The sequence below is a fragment of the Neomonachus schauinslandi genome, chromosome 1 (assembly GCF_002201575.2).
Source record: "Neomonachus schauinslandi chromosome 1, ASM220157v2, whole genome shotgun sequence".
NCBI classification, from domain to species: domain Eukaryota; kingdom Metazoa; phylum Chordata; class Mammalia; order Carnivora; family Phocidae; genus Neomonachus; species Neomonachus schauinslandi.
In genome coordinates this window covers 45,259,198-45,278,814 of record NC_058403.1, presented here as the reverse complement: position 1 = coordinate 45,278,814, position 19,617 = coordinate 45,259,198, and the positions used below count along the sequence as shown (strand labels likewise).

The window sequence follows — 19,617 nt, the reverse complement described above, 5'->3', positions numbered from 1 at the left end:
CAGCTTCCGGCCACATCATGACCAGCGTTATGTCCACTGACCTCGCTTATCTCCTTCCTGATAAGGTTACCTTCTCCACTCCAAGGTCCTGTTTGCTTCTTTCACTGAACAGATCTGGGGCTCTTTATAGAGGCATCATTGGGCCAGGGTTAGGGGGCATGAGGGTTATTTTCCAAACTAAGCTCACCCTTGCCCTCCTGGTCAGCACAGACAACACTTTCCTAGGGATGAATTCTCCAGTCATTAGCTGATGTTTCCTATCCCTCCTACGTTAGGTAGCTATTTCAGCATTGGGGACTTAGAATTTGGCTGCAAGATGAAAGCAAGCAGGGGGGTGCCTGGGTGGCTCAGTCGTTAAGCGTCTGCCTTCGTCTCAGGTCATGATCCCAGTGTCCTGGGATCTAGCCCCGCATCGGGCTCCCTGCTCAGCGGGAAGCCTGCTTCTCCCTCTCTCACTCCCCCTGCTTGTGTTCCCTCTCTCACTGTGTCTCTCTCTGTCAAATAAATAAATAAAATCTTTAAAAAAAAAAAAAGAAAGCAAGCAGGGACGCCTGGGTGGCTCAGTCAGTTAAGCATCTGCCTTCGGCTCAAGTCATGATCCCAGGGTCCTGGGATCAAGTCCCACATCCGGCTCCCTGCTCAGGAGGGAGTCTGCTTCTCCCTCTCCCTCTGCCCCTCCCCCTTGCTCGTACTCTCTCTCTCTCAAATAAATAAATAAAATCTTTATTAAAAAAAAGATGAAAGCAAGCAGTGGATAATGAGAATTTGGAATAATTGTCAAACTTTGAACCTATCATAAGGTCCATAAATAAGGCAATTGAGGCCTGGAGAGGTTAGGAGCCTTGCTGGAGGTCATAGAGCACTTTCAAATGGAAGGTGGATACAAGGGTCTGGTCCAGAGCTGTTTCCATGATCTCATGAAACAACTCAATTTTTCAAAAGCCAAATAGCATCTCAGCTCTGTGTATTTAATTTTCGACTGTGTTGCCAGCAAAGGGCCCACAGGAAAGAATCCAGGCATATACCAGGGGAGGCAGGCAGCTATTGCACACCTAAATCATATTATCTCAGATACTCTGGTATGTTCCCTATTCATTTTTTAGTTTTCTGTTGCCGTTTATGAATATTCTTTCATTTCTAGGCATGATGTTGATGTTATGGAAGGCAGTTTTCACATGATTTTACTAAAATCTTTGGCTGCCTCCATTAGAGATAAAATACCAAGCTGAAGCCTTCTTGTTCTGATCCACAAGAGAGGATCAGAGTTGGTTAAATTTTTATGTTACTGTAAACCAAGGGGGTGTTGGTGGGGGTAGAAAGAGAAAGAGAGGGATGGTTGTAGTGGAGAAAAAGGGAAAGGGCAAATTATCAAAGTCAGTCATGTTGCTGAAATATGCCAAGAAAAAAGTATTTAACCATTATCTACTAGCAGAAATTAAATATCTTCTATAATAAATTAGGTTCCTAACAATTCTGTCTTAAATTTGCTGTACTACCGAAATAGTTTACAAATGTTAAGAAAACATGAATAATAAACCTGAGAGTTAGATTTGAATGAAATGATTAACTGAAAGAAGCTACAAGATAAAGAAAAAAAATGTATCCAAACCACTTCTGTTGAGGAAAAGGAAGAATGTCTCCTCAGCAGAATTCAAACATTTAGCAACAACCTTGGTTGCAAACATTTGTCCAAACAGTCAACAGGACAAAGAAAATGCTCCTGTGAGAACAGTAACCAGATCTGAGGGCTCTGGTCTTTGAAGTTTAAAATATTTCCCCAGAACTGCCACATTCTTCTCTCTCTCCTATCCCACTGGAAGATCACAGAAGTAAATTCTCATTTGTTCCCTCTTTCTGTTATCCTGCCAAAAATACACACTCACTGATAAAGCCCACCAGTGATTCATTTCATACCATCATCCCAAGGTTTCCAGTATAAATGTCATATTAAATGAGTCTCTTCTGTTTTATTAATGCCTAACAGACATTTAATAGCAATGATGGTGCCAATGATTCTTACTGGATCATACCATTAAAACCCAGATGTTTCTGTATGAACAGAAGCAAAGGCACCAGCCCCTGGGTTCTTTCTCTCCATTCTCATTTCCTTAGCAGTGGCTGAGCTGGGATTCATTTGGAAGCAGAAATAGCAGGCTGTAAACATTCTTTCCATATTTTCATTTACTCTATAGGTCATTTCATTTTCTGTATTCCTCCACTCATTATTGATTAAGAGAAGAAAAAGAAAGAAAGAAAGAAAAAGAAAAGAACAAGAAAGAGAAGACAAAAAGGGAGGGAAAGTCTGGTTAATTAAAATTTAGGTGAAGACTATCTATATTTAGGGACACCTGGGTGGCTCAGTCTGCTAGGCGTCTGCCTTCAGCTCAGGTCATGATCCCAGGATCCTGGGGTCCAGTCCCGTGGGCTCCTCGCTCAGCAGGAAGCCTGCTTCTCTCTCTGCTGCTTCCCCTGCTTGTGCGCTCTCTCTCTGACAAATAAATAAATAAGAATGTTTTAAAAAAAAGATTATTTTTAAATTTCTTAACATGGAGCAAACAAACGTAAATACATCCAAACAATACACATTTTAATTTCCTGGTATTTCATATATAACTGTCCCATGTGTTCCTTTCCTGAAGCCCTAGTCTTCCCCAGAGACTTCATCCCAAGCATTAATTCATTTACCAATGAGTGCAGATGACCATGGCTGCTACTGGTCCTAGCATATGTCAGTAAACTGTTGTGCAATGAAGACACTGCTCAATTTGTGTTTTCTCTGTTGGGCTTGTCCCCAAGGGAAGCTCTAAAACCCATATCTGTTTGAAACTCTGTAGGAAGGAGCTGGGACCTGGGCTTGCCTTGTGGAAGCACTTGAGCTTCTGGGAGCCTCTAACTGTTATGATGATGGTCTCCTCCAGACCTATCCATTTGGGGTCCTGATTAGAATTCCCAGTTCCTACCTAGCCCAGCCATCTGAGCCATGTGGGTAAAATTATTCTGGATAAGTATTGCTCCTATTGCCTCTGCAGATGTTAACCCCCAAACACACCCAAGTCCCAGAGGTAAGGAAGATGACTAAATTGGCTAAAGCAACATGCAGGGAGTGAGTAAGGTAAACCATAATTCTGCGTGATCCAGGCATTGTCCTAGAAATGAATGCCTGTTATATTACATTGGCCTGTGGTCCCACAAGGAGATTTTCATCATCACAGAGCAATCTTGTCATTGTTTTTGCAACTCAGTAAAGTGACAATGCTCAGGAGTGGGGAGGGAATAGGGACAGAAATAGCATCAACCACCTCCCACATCTGTGTTATACCTATAATTCCCCTAGACATATAGACTAGGATCTCCAGAGATGTTCTCTAGCCAGACTTCCATACTCTATAGCGCCAAAGCAAAACCCAGGAAGCTGAAGCATAGAAATATGGCAATTGTCATAGAGTATCAGTCACCAAGAACTTTTGATTTCACCTCTTTAAATATAACTCCAATTTGCCCCTTCCTCCTTCATCCCTTTCCTGCCACTGACCTCATTCAGGAGCTCTTCACTACTCTATTATCCACTTTTAATCACCCTTTAAAATACCAGACAGGGGGCGCCTGGGTGGCTCAGTTGGTTAAGCAACTGCCTTCGGCTCAGGTCATGATCCTGGAGTCCCGGGATCAAGTCCCGCATCGGGCTCCCTGCTCAGCAGGGAGTCTGCTTCTCCCTCTGACCCTCCCCCCTCTCATGTGCTCTCTCTCTCTCATTCTCTCTGTCTCAAATAAATAAATAAAATCTTAAAAAAATAAAATAAAATAAAATAAAATACCAGTCAGTAAAACAGGGATGAAAAACTGTGAGTACTCCTACCTCTTACTTTAGGTATTTATAGTTGTCATCTTTTCATCCTGTGTTATCAAGGAGTAGAGGGGAGTATAGGCCAGGTTTTGCCTGTTCCAACAAGGCTTCTATCGCGCTGAGAGTTCGCAGGTGAATCCTCTGGTCTGATGCAGTTCCATGTAGTCAGCAGAATGCCAGCCTGAGATTCACAAGACCTGGCTCTGTCTCCATTTCTGTGGCCTTAAAGTCATCATTCAGTGCCCTACGAAAGGAGTTGTCCAAAAAACAAGATGGGTTGTCTCAGGGAGACTATTACTACAAGTCTTAGTACGTGACTGACCGCTTGCCATGTTAGCACCTCATGTTTGACATGTCCAATACTGAGCTCATGAACTTATCTTCTACTTCCATATCCAACCAGACCAGTTCCCCTTATCATGTTCCCTTGCTGTGTGAAAGGCAATGCTCCTGCCTAGAAACCTGAGCATCTTCCTGGACTCTTCCTTATTCCCCACATCTAATCAGTCACTACATTCATAAATATCCTTCATGTCAGTCTCCCCTGTCTAAGCCCACTGCCCCTGCAGTTCAGGTTCACTGTCACTGCCTTTACAAGTCACTGAACAGTCTCCAGATGAGCTCTTCCTGGCTTCCAGTTTTGCTCTCTCTCCAATCTATTCCCCACCCTCCTGCCTGGTTGAGTTTTCTGAAATAAAAATTTGATAATGTCACTCTTTCTTAGAACCCTTTAGCTGTTTCTCAGTGTTAGAAAAATAAAATCCTGACTCCTTAGCCTGTCTTAGATCTTGCCCCTATCAACTTTTCCAGACTAGTTTTCAGCTCCTCCTATCAAACCAGCAGTAGTTAACCCCATCAAGTTCCCTCAACAGGACTGACCCTGGTGCCTGTGAGCTAGCCTACTTTGCCTGTAGCTTCAGATCACTTTGTGTTTTTATTCGAGAGGAAGATCACTTTCCTCACTTTGTCTTTTTATGCAAGACTCAGCTGGAGTTTCATACTCACCATAAAGGGTTCCTTGAACTCCTTCCACTGTGGTACTAGTCTATACCTCCAAAATGGCACTGACAGCAATGATCTTGTTCACCTCTCCCACAGAATGTAGGCTCCTCCTGTTGAACTTATGTCCATTGCCTACATTAGTCCTATAGCATGGTAGGGTCTAACAGACATCCAATAAATGCTTATTGAATAAATTTGTTACAAGAGTTTAATGCATGAGGGGTTTATAGTGGAGTTGAACAAGATGACCTTCAGAGTCCTTTCCAACTCTTAGCTTTTCATTTGAAGATACCAGTCCCTTCCATGGTTTTGAATAGCACATCCATTTATTACTCTTACCCATAACTTCAAGGCACTCCTCAACCTGAGCTTTAGACCAAAATGTCCACCTGCCTGTTATAAAACTTCAAATACTGGCTGCTGAGTGAGCATCTCAAATTCAGTATGTCCAAAATTAATTCACTTGCGTATACAACCGGATTCACCTTTCCAGTTTTCTGTATTTGTTAACGACACCATCCTCTTCTTGGGGGCCCATATGAAAAACATCCAGGATGGCACCTTTTTCTAAACCAATCACTGCCTACTCCTGTGGATTCCCCTTTCCCAAATACCAGTTGTTTTTGTCACTGCATTTACTTACAGTCTCCATCGAATTGCTGAATTGCTCGTGACTCTAATTAGCATTTGTTGCACTCTTGACTTTCGTGATGTATTTCCATCTCTGTACCAACACTAGATCCTGGAAAGATTTCTGTATTATGGCTGTAAATCCCCCAAGTCTCAGCATAAGGTTTGCAAACAGATAGCAGGTGGTCAACAAATCGTGGTAGAATGGCTGAATGAATGTTAGGACGTTAGGTTTAAACTGCTTTGGGGGCATGGATCTTGTTATATGTTTTTTTTTTTTTTGGTCCCGCCCCCAATATAGTAGATATAAGTAGTAAAAGGCATAGGAAACAAGAAATACGTATTTTTAAAAATTGAACACTGTATTTTTTTATTTTAACTCGGAGTTGCTGCAACAACTGGCTGTAGTTTTAATAAAAAAAAAAAAAAACGCTCTATTTTTTTTGTAAAAGGTTTCTTAGCCTCAGCTCCCAGCTAAAACCATCCAGGATCCTGGTTTCCCACCCTTTCCAGTGGCCTGATGTGAAGCAGGGGAGGAGCAATGAACAAGCTGGGCCTGAGGAGCAAGGAGAGCGGGATGGGGGAAGTCCCGGAAGTCACTGACCAGAGCAAGCGGCTGCCGAAGCGACATCAGCTTCGGCTGCAGTCCCAACAATAACAGGCGCGCGGGCGGGGCGGGGCTGCCGGGGGCCCGAGCTTGGGGGCGGAACCCGGATTGGGGGAGGCGGGTGGGACGCTTTGCTAAGGCTGCAGGGGATTGGAGGAGAGAGATGAGGGGCGGTTGAGCTCAAGGAGTGGGCAGGGGAGCTAACGGGCCGACCGAGGAGAGAGCGTGTTGATTGGAAGGCGCGGAGGGAGACGGACCGGAGCCAACTGGGGATTGGCCGTGGCGGGCCGAGGAGGCGTGGTCAATGCGCGCCAGAGGGAGAGCGAGGGAGCGGGCGGCTGGTCTGCCTGCCAGCTAGCTGGAGTCCCGGGCGTGTGCTGCGAGCCGGGGTTGGGTTGAGGAACGCGGTGCGGGAGGCGCGTCCCCCTAGCTCCTCCGCAGCCGCCCTTCGCGGCTCGAGTACCCCACTTCCTTCCCTCTCTTCTCCTGCATTCTGGTCTGGGGGTCTCGGGGCAGGGAGCTGAGGGAAGGAACTAAAGAGGAGGAGGCGAAAGCGGAGCGAGGGGCAGAGAGGGTCCCGGCGCGGGGCATAGCGCGCGCTGCGTCTCGCTCTCCCGCCGGAACCGCCGCCTCCTCTCCCGGGGCGCCCGCACTATGCAGGCGGACTGCCGGCCACCGCGATGGGGAGCCGGGCGGTGGTGAGAGCCGGGCGCAGCCCTCACCGTCTCCGAGTCCGGGCCGCGGCCGCCGCCCCCGCCCGGGCCGCGCTACCCCTCTCCCGCCCTCGCCCTCCCCGCTCCAACTCCTCCTCCTCCTTCCCCATGCCTCTGTTCCTCCTGCTCCTACTTATCCTGGTCCTGCTGCTCGAGGACGCCGGAGCCCAGCAAGGTGAGTGGTCCCCGGGGAGTGCGCGGCGCGCGGAGCCCCAGGGATGGTGGGGGCGCAGGGGGAACCTCTGGGATGTCGGGTCTCCGGGACGTGAGCCGAATCTGCAGATGCGCGGGGGAGGTGCGGTGCGCTTCGGTGCCTGGCCAGACCTGGCCCAGCACTCGCTGCGTTGAGTGGCAGAGGTGGGCTCCGCCTGTTGTCCCCCGAGTTGGCGCGGCTTTACTTTTTGACAAGGCCTTTGGTTTTTCTGAAAACAGAGAAGCGAGACCCTACTGTGAAGGCCTCCGTTTTGGTATTGGATTCTTCTGGGGAAAATCTTTGGGAGGAAAAAGAGAAGTTTTGGAGGTGCGACCCCTAAAGTTAGGCTACACTGATGGACAGAGTAGAGAGGCAAGATAATTATATAGCATCTTAAACCAATTAAAGGCAAGTGGCGATAATTACCTTTTGTGGAAAGTGCTCAAGTTCAAAAACGAATGACATTGATTCTGGTTAGCTTTGAGTCTTGGATTCTGGACATGCCCTTTATGATACCTTACGGTTATTCCTTTTGGTGTTCTGGATTGCCTGGGTCAGACAGTCTGACCTAAGGCAGCGTTGCTATGTTCCCAGATGGAGCATTCCGAGTTGAAAGGGTAAGCCCTTCCAGAAAGTGACAAAACTTTTTTTCCATCCACAGTCCTTGAAATACCTATTTCAGAATTGAGCAAAACTGTTTATTGAATAATCATCATAATGGAAAGAGAATGCAAGGCTGATTCCTCCTCCGCCCTTTAGTACTATTTTCAGGCAGCGAACCGCAATTTTTGAATCAGTTTGGCATCAGTTATTGAACACATTTTTCCATTGCATTTCCTTCTTTATTGCAGTGAGAAGGATATGGGTTGGATTGTTTCTTATTGCTGGGAAGATTTTTATTTTAAGTTGATCTCCATGTTTAAGTCCAGCTGAAATGTTGCTCTCATATGGTTTTCAGTAAAGTGTGGAATCATGGCCATAAGCCTGTCATTATGAAGACGCTGAAACTTTGACAGGCATGTGGAAGTACAATCTAACAATAAAAAATATATATATTTGGCAGACTAATCTCTTTTAGCTCTAGGCACATTTCTACATAGTGTAACTTAAAATTTAGATGCTTGGCATTCAGGTTTTTAGTTAGATCATCATCTTAAATAAATTCTTAAACATCACTTAAGTGTGAAATCCTTCCCCCCCATTGAAGTTTTAGACTGTATGCTTGTATTTTCCTTCTAGTAGAGAAACAAAAAACAATAAGAAGGCTTACATACAGCCAGCACTAATTGGGACTGACTTTGTGGCAGGCACATTTCTAAGTGATGTATGTGTATTAAGTCAGTTAATCCTCACCACACCCATCTGAGATAGTGTTATTCCATTTCAAACATAGAGAACTGAGACACAAAACATATAAGGTATCTTGATATAGAAAGGAATGTAACTTCATAAGCAGAATACTGTTTTGCTTATTTCTAGACTGAGAGTTTTTATATCATGTTTGTAAAAAAATCTTTGAACAGTATGGAATCAGTTATATGTCTCCTCACATGAGGCAGTTGCCTTAATTTTCAGAATTTCTCGAACCTGGCCTAATTAACATGCAGTATTATCTTATTTTCTTTCAAGGTGTAATTTCAGTTTTTAGCACAGCATTAACAAATATATGGTCTCTTTCACAGTTATGTCTTATATAAACAGTGTAGATTAAAACAAATAGAAATGATGGTGGTAATTTAAAAGACCTCATTTCTCGTTCATTTAAGTTGATTGGGTAAGTTTTGTTAAGTCATTTAATTTCTTTGTACCTCAGTTTTCTACACCAGTGATATGAGAATACATACCTATTTCGTAGCCTAACAAAAATGAAATGATAGTATGTAGGAGTTTTGTAAATGGAAAAGCGTAATATAGCTATAAGTGATTATCATTATTAATTTTTAGTTTATGAGGTTGATAAATAAGAACCAGTTAGGTATATATCACTAGAAACTCAGGAATTGTGTGCGATTTCAATTCCCTAATTTTTAAAAATTACATTTTTTACCCAAAGGACCTTGATGCAGTCTGTAGTGGAATTGCTTTTCAACCAGTCTTAACTAATCTAACAGACATATGCTTCGGGTTCCATTGGTATTCCCTCACATAAGCTGGAAAGAAGTCTCATTTCAAAATGAGAACCAGTGTTTTAAAACACCTGTAGAATTTTTAATAATGGGAGTGTCTACATAGTGCAGTGTTAAGTGACAAACTGGAGTTTTTACTTTATAAGAAATCTTAGGAAGAAGACTGAAAAGAAATAATAAAATAGTCATTGTCTTTTGGTGGTAGAGTTATGGGTAATTCTGTATGCTCTTCCAAATTTTCTGCAGTTAACATATAGTCAAAATATAAGCTGTGAAAAAATTTTTTGTGATGTTTAGGTTTTTCTTTCTTTAGCCAGTCTAGGTAGAAATGCATTTAATGTATATGCTAAAGGAGAACTGTGCTTCAGGAATTTAAAAAAAATCTTTTAGACATCATTGTGAAGTAGCAGAAGATGTTACTCTCATTCCAGTTACAGTTGACCCTTGAACAACACAGATTTGAACTGTGCTGATCCATTTGTATGTGCCGATTTTTTTTCCAATAAATATAATAGAAAATTTTTCGGAGATTTACAACAATTTGAAAAAACTCGCAGAAGAACTGCGTAGCCTAGAAATATTTTTATGATATTGAAAAAGTTAGGTATTATTATAAGAATATAGTATATAATACCAGTAACATACAGAATACGTGTTAACTGACTGTTACCTGTAAAGCTGGTCAGTTTTCTGGTCAGCAGTAAGCTACCAGGAAAGTTTTGGGGGAGTCAAATGTTATAGATGGATTATTGACTATGCACAGGGAGTCAGCTCCCTTAACCCCTGCATTGTTCAAGGGTCAGCTATAATGCTATATACATAGCTATTCCTGAGCAGATTTTCTGCTGACAGAGTGATTTTTCTTTTCATTTGGCTCAGAATAAAATTTATCATTGGTCTGAAAATTTGTCAGCCTTTCATAACAGAGATGTATTTTAACCAGTATTATTTCATTTACTTATAAATAGATTGTATTTCCTCACATTTAATTGTACTATGATGGTGTTTTAGATACAGCTTACATTTTTATATTTTTGAGTTCTAAGTTTGATGTTGAGTTCATCTTCAAAATCTTTTTATTGTTGAAAGCATTTTTTTTCTGTAACACGTCTGAAAAACTTAAGTTGGTCAAATTTATCATGCTGATTGCATGTTTGCTACTGTAATAAATGTATTTAATAAGAAGTTGAGAGTCTACTACGAATGATTCTGTGTCCCCGATTTACATGTTGACTAGAAATTTGTGTCCCTTCATCTCAGGAGCTCAGCTTCCTAGTTCATGTCCTGGAGGGCTTGGCTGCCTTCTGGGTTACATTATTATGTGAATGTGGTAAAATATCAGGGAATTAATTTTTACAATTTATTTTTTAAGATTTTATTTATTTGTTTGACAGAGTGAGAGAGAGAGCACAAGCAGGGGGGGCGGAAGAGGGAGAAACAAGCTCCCTGCTGAGCAGGGAGCCTGATGTGGGGTTCGATCCCAGGACCCTGGGATCATGACCTGAGCCAAAGGCAGTCACTTAACCAACTGAGCCACCCAGGCACCCCAATTTTTACAATTTATTAAGACTGACTTGTTTATGCCTATTAATATGAAATACTTGTGAAGGTATTGATTTTTATTTGCTAATAAATCTATGAAACCAGTCAAGTTCATTCTTAATCATTCAATTTCACAATGGTGTCAGAACTGATGTGTGGGGAAAACTTGCTTTCTGTCAAATAATGCCTTTATTTGGTTGTGATGCAGGTAAATAGTTTTTCAATAATATTTATGAATTGTCAGAAATGAACACATCTCCCTTATGAACATTTGTAATTATTTTTAATATCAACATTAGGTTAATTTAGAATTTTCAGTTGTTTTTTCTTGGTCCGATAAAACATTAGGCCTCTTACATGTAGTTTTGTTCAGAGGCAAAAATCAAAGCATCCTTTTTCTGCTATATTTCTGATTAATTTTTCCCAGTGAAAATTAGAAATACAACATAAATTCCACATGTGCTAATGATTAGGTTTAAAATCCACATTTTTAAAACTTGTAAATGAAAAGTTAATTGTAAAATTATAGGTCATTGATTTTAGGTATATTTCCGCGAAGCAAAGAGGAAATATTAGTTCCCACTGGAATGGTTAATAATTCTGTCTGAACATCTCAGCTTCATTCTAGAAGACCAACATAAAAACAAAACAAAACAAAAAAAACCTTAAGATCATGAAATTGGTATAAGTGAAAGTACCAGTGCTGCCATGAAAATGACAATTAATTTCCAAAAAGAAATTATGAGATTATAGTATGATGAGGAAAGGCTACATGTATATAGAGACGGTTTTAAGTTTAGGATTATACTTTACAAAATGAACCTAGGATGTGAAAGCTCACATGGTAATACTGTGCGTTAATTGAATGCATGCAGATAGTTTCCATTTGAACTTGTTGATTAGTTGGAAGGATGTAGAATGATGACATAAAATTATTGGGATTAGGAAAAGCTTCATAGAGATAGTGAACTGTGATTGTTGAAATAAGAAGTGAGACAACTTGGCAGTTTTTCTTGTGTGGCTCATGGATTCAGTTTACAACCTTACCACGGCCTTGCCACTTTATTTTTTAAATATTGTATAGATAATTATAGTTGTTCAAAACCAAAAACTTAATTGATAATTACCCACAGTTCTACCCCCTAGTCTATCAACTTACGATTTTTATGTTTCTTCCTATTCCATATTCACACACCTACATAAAAATCTTAACATGGTTATAATTTTAATCATTTGTGTTTCTGTAGACATACTGTGTTGAAATTAATTGTGTAGGCTAATTTAAGACACACAGCATACTTAAAAATACAGCAAAAAAATTCAAAATGTAAAAATTCATCATAAGACATTATTTATGAAGTAATTATTGTTTGGAATTGCTATTACTTTAGTCCATTTGATTAAATTCTTCATTTAGGGTGGGATCTTTAAGAAGGTATTTCAGTTCAAAATAATAGCTTAGAAACCTACATAATGCTAATTTCCCAGATCATTATGTGGATTAAATCAATATAATCCACGAGGACAGAAAATACAGATATTCAAATAAACTAGTATTTAATGGATGCCAGTTTCCGCTGAAGCAAATGGGATAATGGGGTGATCTTAAAAGTTTGCTAAAATATTACCTACTCGACTAGCCTGCACTCTGAAGGATATGTAGTTGGAAGAAAAATGTTGATTAGCTACTTGAATTATGGGGAAGACCGCCAAGGTGCAGGCTGCCTCAGCTGCTTTCTCAGAGTGGGCCAAGTTTCTTGCAAGGCTTTTGTTGAGCTGGTTGCATGCAAGTGTGCAGTCAAAACTGAATTGCTTGGTTGATCAAAGAAAAGATGCTGGTACTGTTTATCAACCTCTCATTAAGAACTTGCAGCATAAAGTTGTACCAGCTCTGAGCTGCCAGGCATGTGTGCGCATGTCAGTACAGTCCTGAGACATTTAGAGTAAAACATTGTAATTGTTTATAGAGAACCCACAGTCTAGTTGGGGAAATAATTATCTTCAAGTTGAATTACAGATAAAAATAAGCAACGGAGGTTGCTTATTGCTGTGGGTTTGAAGGGAAGAAGAGCCCACACACAGGAAGTAGGAGAAGCCTTGCTGATAAAGTGATTTTGACTGAGTGAGCTTTAAAGGATTGATAGGTTTGTAGTCCACAGGGAAGACAGACATTTGAGAAGTGAAGATCACAGCATCAGAACAGCAAGGAGTCAGGAAAGCATGGGAGTGTAAAAGCCTGTCCTGGTGCAATGAGTAGCAAGACTCCAAGCCCCTGGTCTTGGCTTCCTGCTTCCTTCTTGAGCCCCATGCCTTGCTCCTGCCTAATAATTGGGGGCAGATATTGGCTGGTTGGTTACTGCTGGCCATGGTTCTTAAGTACTGGGGTTCTGCCTTCCTGGACCTGTGTGGCTGGCAGCCTCTTGATCACCTGTACGATACAATCCTAATTCCTTTGCATATTATACATGTGATTTTTTTCACAGTCTGGTCTCTCCCTTCCTCTCAATCTCATACCAGCATCCCTCAACTTTTATCTGTAGTTCATGTGTAAGACTGAGCTACTTTTTATTGCTCTAAAGTATAATTTCATGTGGGTTTTTGTGTGTGTGTGTGGTTTTTTTTTTTTTTTTTTGGCCTCGTTCCCTATACTGACTTCTTTACATATGCTATTTTCTCTACTTAAAGAGAAAGGGCTCTTTCTTTCTTTTCATGGTAAATTCCTAATCTTCCTTCAAAACCCGTCTTGGGTATTATCCCTGAGAAAAGTTCTTTAACCATCATCACACACTCATCTCCAGACGGGACTTTTCAGTTACTTCTTTTCATTCATTACTCACATTGAATATAAGATATATATTTGTCTTGGCAGAGAGTTTACTCATTTTCTTATTTCTAATACTTAGCATGATGTCGGTCATTCAAAAAATGTGAATCAAGAACCCATTTCTGGAGGGAAGGTGCTGCTCCAGCTACACGATTTGATGTTAGTCTCTGGACATCTGCTCACGCTTCGTGCTGTTGTCGGTTGTCTCCTCCTCACAGTGAGCAGTCCAGGCTGGGCTTCTCAGTGTCATGGGAGTAGAGCCCCCTCTTGAACCTTACTACCTACTTGCTCAGGGCCTAACATCCTGCCCAGTGTTTCCCAGCTGCCCTCTGGGAGGTAGACTGCTTTGCTCCCTCGGTGAGAGGAGTCCTTCCACTAGAACTCTGCACATGGCCATGGTTTCTTCTTAGAAAACACTGCTGTGCCCTTCTTGTCAGATAGGTCATCTTTAAGAACAGTAACAGCTTAAATCAGTGTCAGCAAGTTGGGTGTGCTCCTTTGCTCTTTTAAACTCTGATTTAGATGGCCACCTCTGGTATTACCAGAGTTCCCCCGGTTGTGGTTCTGGTAGTTGCCTGCCTCCTTTTTCTTTGACAGCTCCAATTCCTGGAGAATGATCAGGTAGTTTCAGTCATCTGGTGTCAGAGGAAGCTAATGAGAAATGAAGGCTGGAAAGATCATTGGGAACACAATTCTGGAGGACTTTCCACTGGGGGGCAGACAGGAGTTTGTACCTGAAGTATTAGCAAGACATCATCTTGGGTTCCTCTGCCTTCACCCAGTGCATTTGTGTACCTCTGGACACTTTCTCATCCCAGCCTCCCAGGTCCCTCATCTCTTTGATGCTCTTCCCCTTGCCCTTGACGGATCCCAAATGTGGCTCATGTGCCAGTCCCCCCTGTCTTTTCTGATTCTGGATAGCTCAAGGTTACTGGAGAAAGTCATGTGGCCATTGTGCCTAAATCTACACAAATGAGGTCTACTAATCAGATCTCCAGTGGGGCTTACCGCTCAGCAGGAGCACTGTGACTGCCTCACTTTGTAGCACTGAACGCCTGCCCTGCTTTGCATCCCTGCACAGTGGAGCTGCCACCTGCCTCCTTTCCTCCTTCCTAAAACCAGCTCTTCCACTTGTCCAGAACTCTGCTTCATCAGGGAATGTAAGTTAGGTTTAGTATAATTTAAATTTGAATGGTGTTTTTGGCTCCATACCTGGAGTCATGATCAAAATACCACTGGCTCCTGTGCATCATTCTTCTCAGCTGTCTGCTTTCTAGTACCTTATATCTCTGCTTTTTTCAGTGATGAACTTTACAACAAGTAGACTACATCTGTGCTGTTCCTTTTCTTGGTGTCTGGCACACCTCGAATACTTGTTAAATGCTGATTTCCTTGCAGCCTGGTCTCTGCTCCAGTGAAAGTATCATTTAAACTGTCAGATTTTTTTCCTTTTTGGTTTTGGCTTGTGTTACTCTGAAAAACTGGAGCGCTTTCTTTGTCTTCACTATTTCATACTTTGATGGACTATGAAAGTACGGAGACTTTGGAGTCAGACACACCTGGATTTAAGTATTAGGCAAGGATATCTCCTAATAGAACTCACCTCTCTTTCTAGAATGTTTGAGGGCTGGGATCAAATCTGTTTGGGTAGTCAGTAAATTTTTGGTGAGTGAATCAGTATGAACAGAGGTGGTTAATACATAAGTAGATGACAGGTTTGAGGATTAGGAGAAAGGTTGGAGACTTTGTGGTAACTGAAGTCGGAGTAGGGAGATATCCCTGGTAGAATACACAGGATGGGGGAAGACCTGAACAGCAGTCAGTATTAAGAAGGTTAAGTCCATGAAGATGCAGAAGTTGCAATTAGTTCAAAGAACTGAGCCAGGGAAGAAGAATTTTAAGAAGGAGGGAGGGAAGATACAAAGAAAGGAAGGAAGGAAGATGGGAGGGAAGGAAGGGTCAGCAAAGCCAGATAATATGGAAAGATCACAAATGATAAGGGTGGAAAAGTATCCATGGACTTTTGGCAGCTTGGAAACTGGCTGCCCTAGTGAATAGTTTCATTGGTGAGGTAGGTCTGCGTTTCCTAGGGCTGCCATAACAAATTGCCACAAATCTAGGTGGCTTAAAACGATAGAACTTTACTGTCGTATAGTTCTGGAGGCTAGAATTCTGAAATTGGGGTATCAGCAGGGTCATGCTCTCCATCTGAAGATGCTGGAGGAGGATCTTTCCTTGTCTCTTCCTAGCTTCTGGCAATTTTAATCTTCAGAGTTCCTTTGCATCATTCCAACCTCTGCCTCTGTAACATAGTGTTCTTCCTGTGTCTGTCTGTGTTCAGATTTTCCTCTTTTTATAAGGACATCAGTCATTCGATTAGGGTGCACCTTAATTCAGTATGACCTCATTTTAACTTGATGACATCTGCTAAGACCTTGTTTCCAAATAAGGTTATATTCATTGGTACCAGAAATTAGGACTTAAACATAACTCTTTGGAAGGGACACAATCCAACCCATAGCAGTTTGGAAGCTGAATTGCAGTGCATTGAAACTTGTGAGCACTGGCTGTTATACGCAACTAATGAATCATTGAACACTACATCAAAAATTAATGATATACTATACAGTGGCTAACTGAACATAATAAAAAAAAACTTAGAACAGAAGGCAAAGAAGTAAGACATCAATTATGGAGGCTAGAAGAAATTTCTCTGTAAAAGAAAGGAAAAGTGAGCAAGAAGATGGTAGTTACTGGGGGACACTGGTGGAAAGAGTTTTTTGTGGTATTTTGTGATTGCTGTTATTGTTAGCGTTTTATTTAAAGTGCAAAACCTAGGCAGCACTATAGAGCTGTTTTACTGGTTATAATTTGCAAAAGAGGCAAAATTATACCTGCCTTGCAAATATAAAATGAACACATGTCAAAGATTTTATTCACTCATTAATGAGGGAACCAGTAAGATGTTAAATCCTGTCCAGAGAATATTTGAGAAACTAGGTTTTTATAATCTTAGGATATGGTTGCTAGATTAGATGGCTGAATCTAGTTAATGGGCCAATAGGGTCATAAACAGTAACCTTTGGGATTATCTTTTCAACTGTACAGAAATGATCTACATTTCTACCAGACAACAATCTATACATTAACATGTAACTGAAACTGGGACTGTTCAACAGTTACATAAATAGCAAGTCCAACTAACTACCTTGCTCTATAATCCTTTGGCAGCTTTTGGCTTCTGTGACATTTAAAAGATGTGCTGCTCACCTTTTCTTTTTTTTTAACCAATTTCCAAATATAAGATGATTTTTCTGACATAATTATCAGAATCTATGGAGATAGAGAGGGGGACCTGAGAACCTTTAATTAGCCCTTAGGTGATTCTAATGTTGACAAAATCTGAGAACCACCGAGTAAGAGAATACTGAGTGGCTTTGGGTGCCCATCTGAGACTGGCACCTATCCCCCTGGACTTTGTGATTTTTTTTTTTTTTCCTCAGTAGTGCTCAGCTCTTTGGCAAAGAGAGATCATATGATCCAGGATTGAGGGTTTGGCAGGCAGATACTCAGGAAGGGCACAGTGGCTAGGAAGTAAGGTATGCGGAAGAGATAGTTAATACTGGACATGAGGTCCAGGCTGGGTAGGGAAAAACATAAGGCCAGGACAAGATTAGCCAATGGGGAGAAAAGAAAGAAGTCAAGTTCACAGAAAGTATGTGGGTATAAGAGCACTGAAAGGTCAGGAGACTGACCAGCAGAATGAGACTTTAAAGTTTTTGAGTTTTCACAGGTGGATGGGAGTGTTTCTAACAATGGCAAAAAATAAAGTCCAGGTTGTGCTCCTGAGAGAGTTCCTGAAGGTAGAGGTCATCAGGGAGAAGATGAGTGACAATTACTTTCTCATAGATTTATACTTTTCACAAGACACTGTGCTTGAAACTTTAAAGCTGATGTAAATTTCCACTGGACCATTGTTCTGTTACTTTAGGTTGTGGCCAAATGCCCTGTGTCTACATGTGATGGGCAAAAGCCTTTCTGGTCTTTTAGGACTGTACTAGTACCCTCAAACAAAGCGTCTTTATTGAGCACATTATTCTAGGTTAGGCCCTCAATACTAGGTGTTTTCATACAATATCTCATTTAATTTTTACCCTATGTGTTTGAATTGTTAGTATCCCCATTGTACAGAGCTGCGGTTTAGCAGCAATAAATAACTTTTTGAAGGTCACAGTGAATGGTGGATAGGGCATTTAAATTCATTCTCTTAACTCCAGAGCTCATTTGCTTAACCACTATGTTCTAAGTAGGGTGTGTGCTTGGTGGGGGTTAAAGAGGATTTATACATCTCACATTCCTTCATGTAATTCAATTTTGTAAATTACCACACATGCAGAGAATAGTTTGAGCTTAAAAAAGAATGAAGCTGGGAGCTATTTCTTTTTCTAAAAATTGCCACAGTGACCTTCTTTAGGCTTTCAGAGCATATCCATCTTATGTAGTATTTAAAATAAAAAACGAGTGAAATTAAAGTAGTCTTTGAATTATTTATTTGAGATTTGTAGTGATGCAACTTTAAAAATCTTGTAAGACGGGTAATGGTACTTCAGTCCAAAAATTCACAGTGCTAAACATGGCATTAAAAATCTTCATTGTAGGGGCGCCTGGGTAGCTCAGTCATTAAGCGTCTGCCTTTGGCTCAGGTCATGGTCCCAGGGTCCTGGGATCGAGCCCTGCATTGGGCTCCCTGCTCCGCGGGAAGCCTGCTTCTCCCTCTCCCACTCCCCCTGCTTGTGTTCCCTCTCTCGCTGTGTCTCTCTCTGTCAAATAAATAAATAAATAAATAAATAATCTTAAAAAAAAAAATCTTCATTGTAGCCAGATGAAATAGGATGTATTAATCAATTCTTGCAAGTTATTCCTTTGAGTGCCTTTCTACTCTAAAATACTTTTTTTTTTCAGTTGATTTATTATAAGATCTCACAGATGCATTATAAGATGTGACAGAAATGACACTTATTTAGAGGAAGTATAGTCAGACTCACCTGTTGACAGTGATAAAAAAAAAATCCTTGAAAGCTCACTGGAAAAATACAAACTGTTCAGAGTTTATAATGATTGTAATGAAAGTTACATTGCTCTACATTTGTGGCATATTTGTGCATTCGTGTTTGGTATTGTTAAAGTGTTTTTAGAAGTCACGCAGTGTTTAGAGTAATACAATTCAATCATTAAGATAATTTATATTACATATTAGCAATGTGACTAAAATATGGGGGTGGCTGCAGGGTCACATGTAATCAATATCACGAGCATGTATTTATTTAAAAAAAAAACAACAACAATTGATTTGAAGTTTAGAGCAGCCTAAAATAAGAGTGTGTTCTTTGTTGTATTAATTCATTGTTATTAAATGTTTAATGTTCTGTGTTCTCTAGGGTTAAGTAGTTTAAAAAAATATTGTTATTTTCCTGGAAAAATACCAAAATTTGTATCTGGCTTAACGTATCTGACCTTAGCCTCTTCAGAGGAAGTGAACACATGTTCTGTGAGTAATCCCCTAGATAAATCAGCAGCCAAACAAAGGAGCAGTAAGATCAAATTCCAGTGTTTCTTTGCCACTGAAATAAAACTGAAATTCAAAAATTACATTAACAGGCTTCTGTCTTTTATGGTCAGTTATACTTTGGTGGAGACCATCTAGAGGAGGAGGAGGAGGAGAAGCTGACAGTGATGATGGTGTTGATGGTGTTGGAGAAGGAGAAAGATTTGGTGATGTTGGAGTTACTGGTGAGGGCGCATGGATTGGTCCTAGGATAACCATTGTGAAAGTTATTTTTCCTGTCATAGTTATGCTGTCTTTGTCAATTCTGCCTTGTGAAAATGAATAACGGTAGGTGGTGTTGCCTGGTCACAGGTCATTATTTTTTCCAAAGCATACAAAGATAAGCAGAAAATTTGGAGACTTAACTCCTGACCTTATTAGCACCCTTTTTCAAACCCTAATTTTAAGAGCTGTTGACCCAGAAAAAAAATTACTCCAGGGCTGTAGACTAATAGAAAGGACATTTTCTTTCCTTTAACTTCCATTTACTTGTTTTAAAAATTGGGAAGTGAGACTCAAACTCTTTAGTAT

General features: G+C 40.9%; 1 protein-coding gene across 1 annotated transcript in view; it reads left to right on the top strand.

Annotated features, from left to right (window-relative positions):
* The first annotated feature begins 6,763 nt into the window (after positions 1-6,763).
* The window catches only part of DCBLD2 (discoidin, CUB and LCCL domain containing 2), an 88,118-nt gene continuing 75,264 nt past the window's right edge, over positions 6,764-19,617 (top strand). The window contains exon 1 of the mRNA XM_021687958.1: positions 6,764-6,971. Coding sequence (XP_021543633.1) covers positions 6,764-6,971 — 208 coding nt within the window. The remainder of the gene's footprint in view (positions 6,972-19,617) is intronic.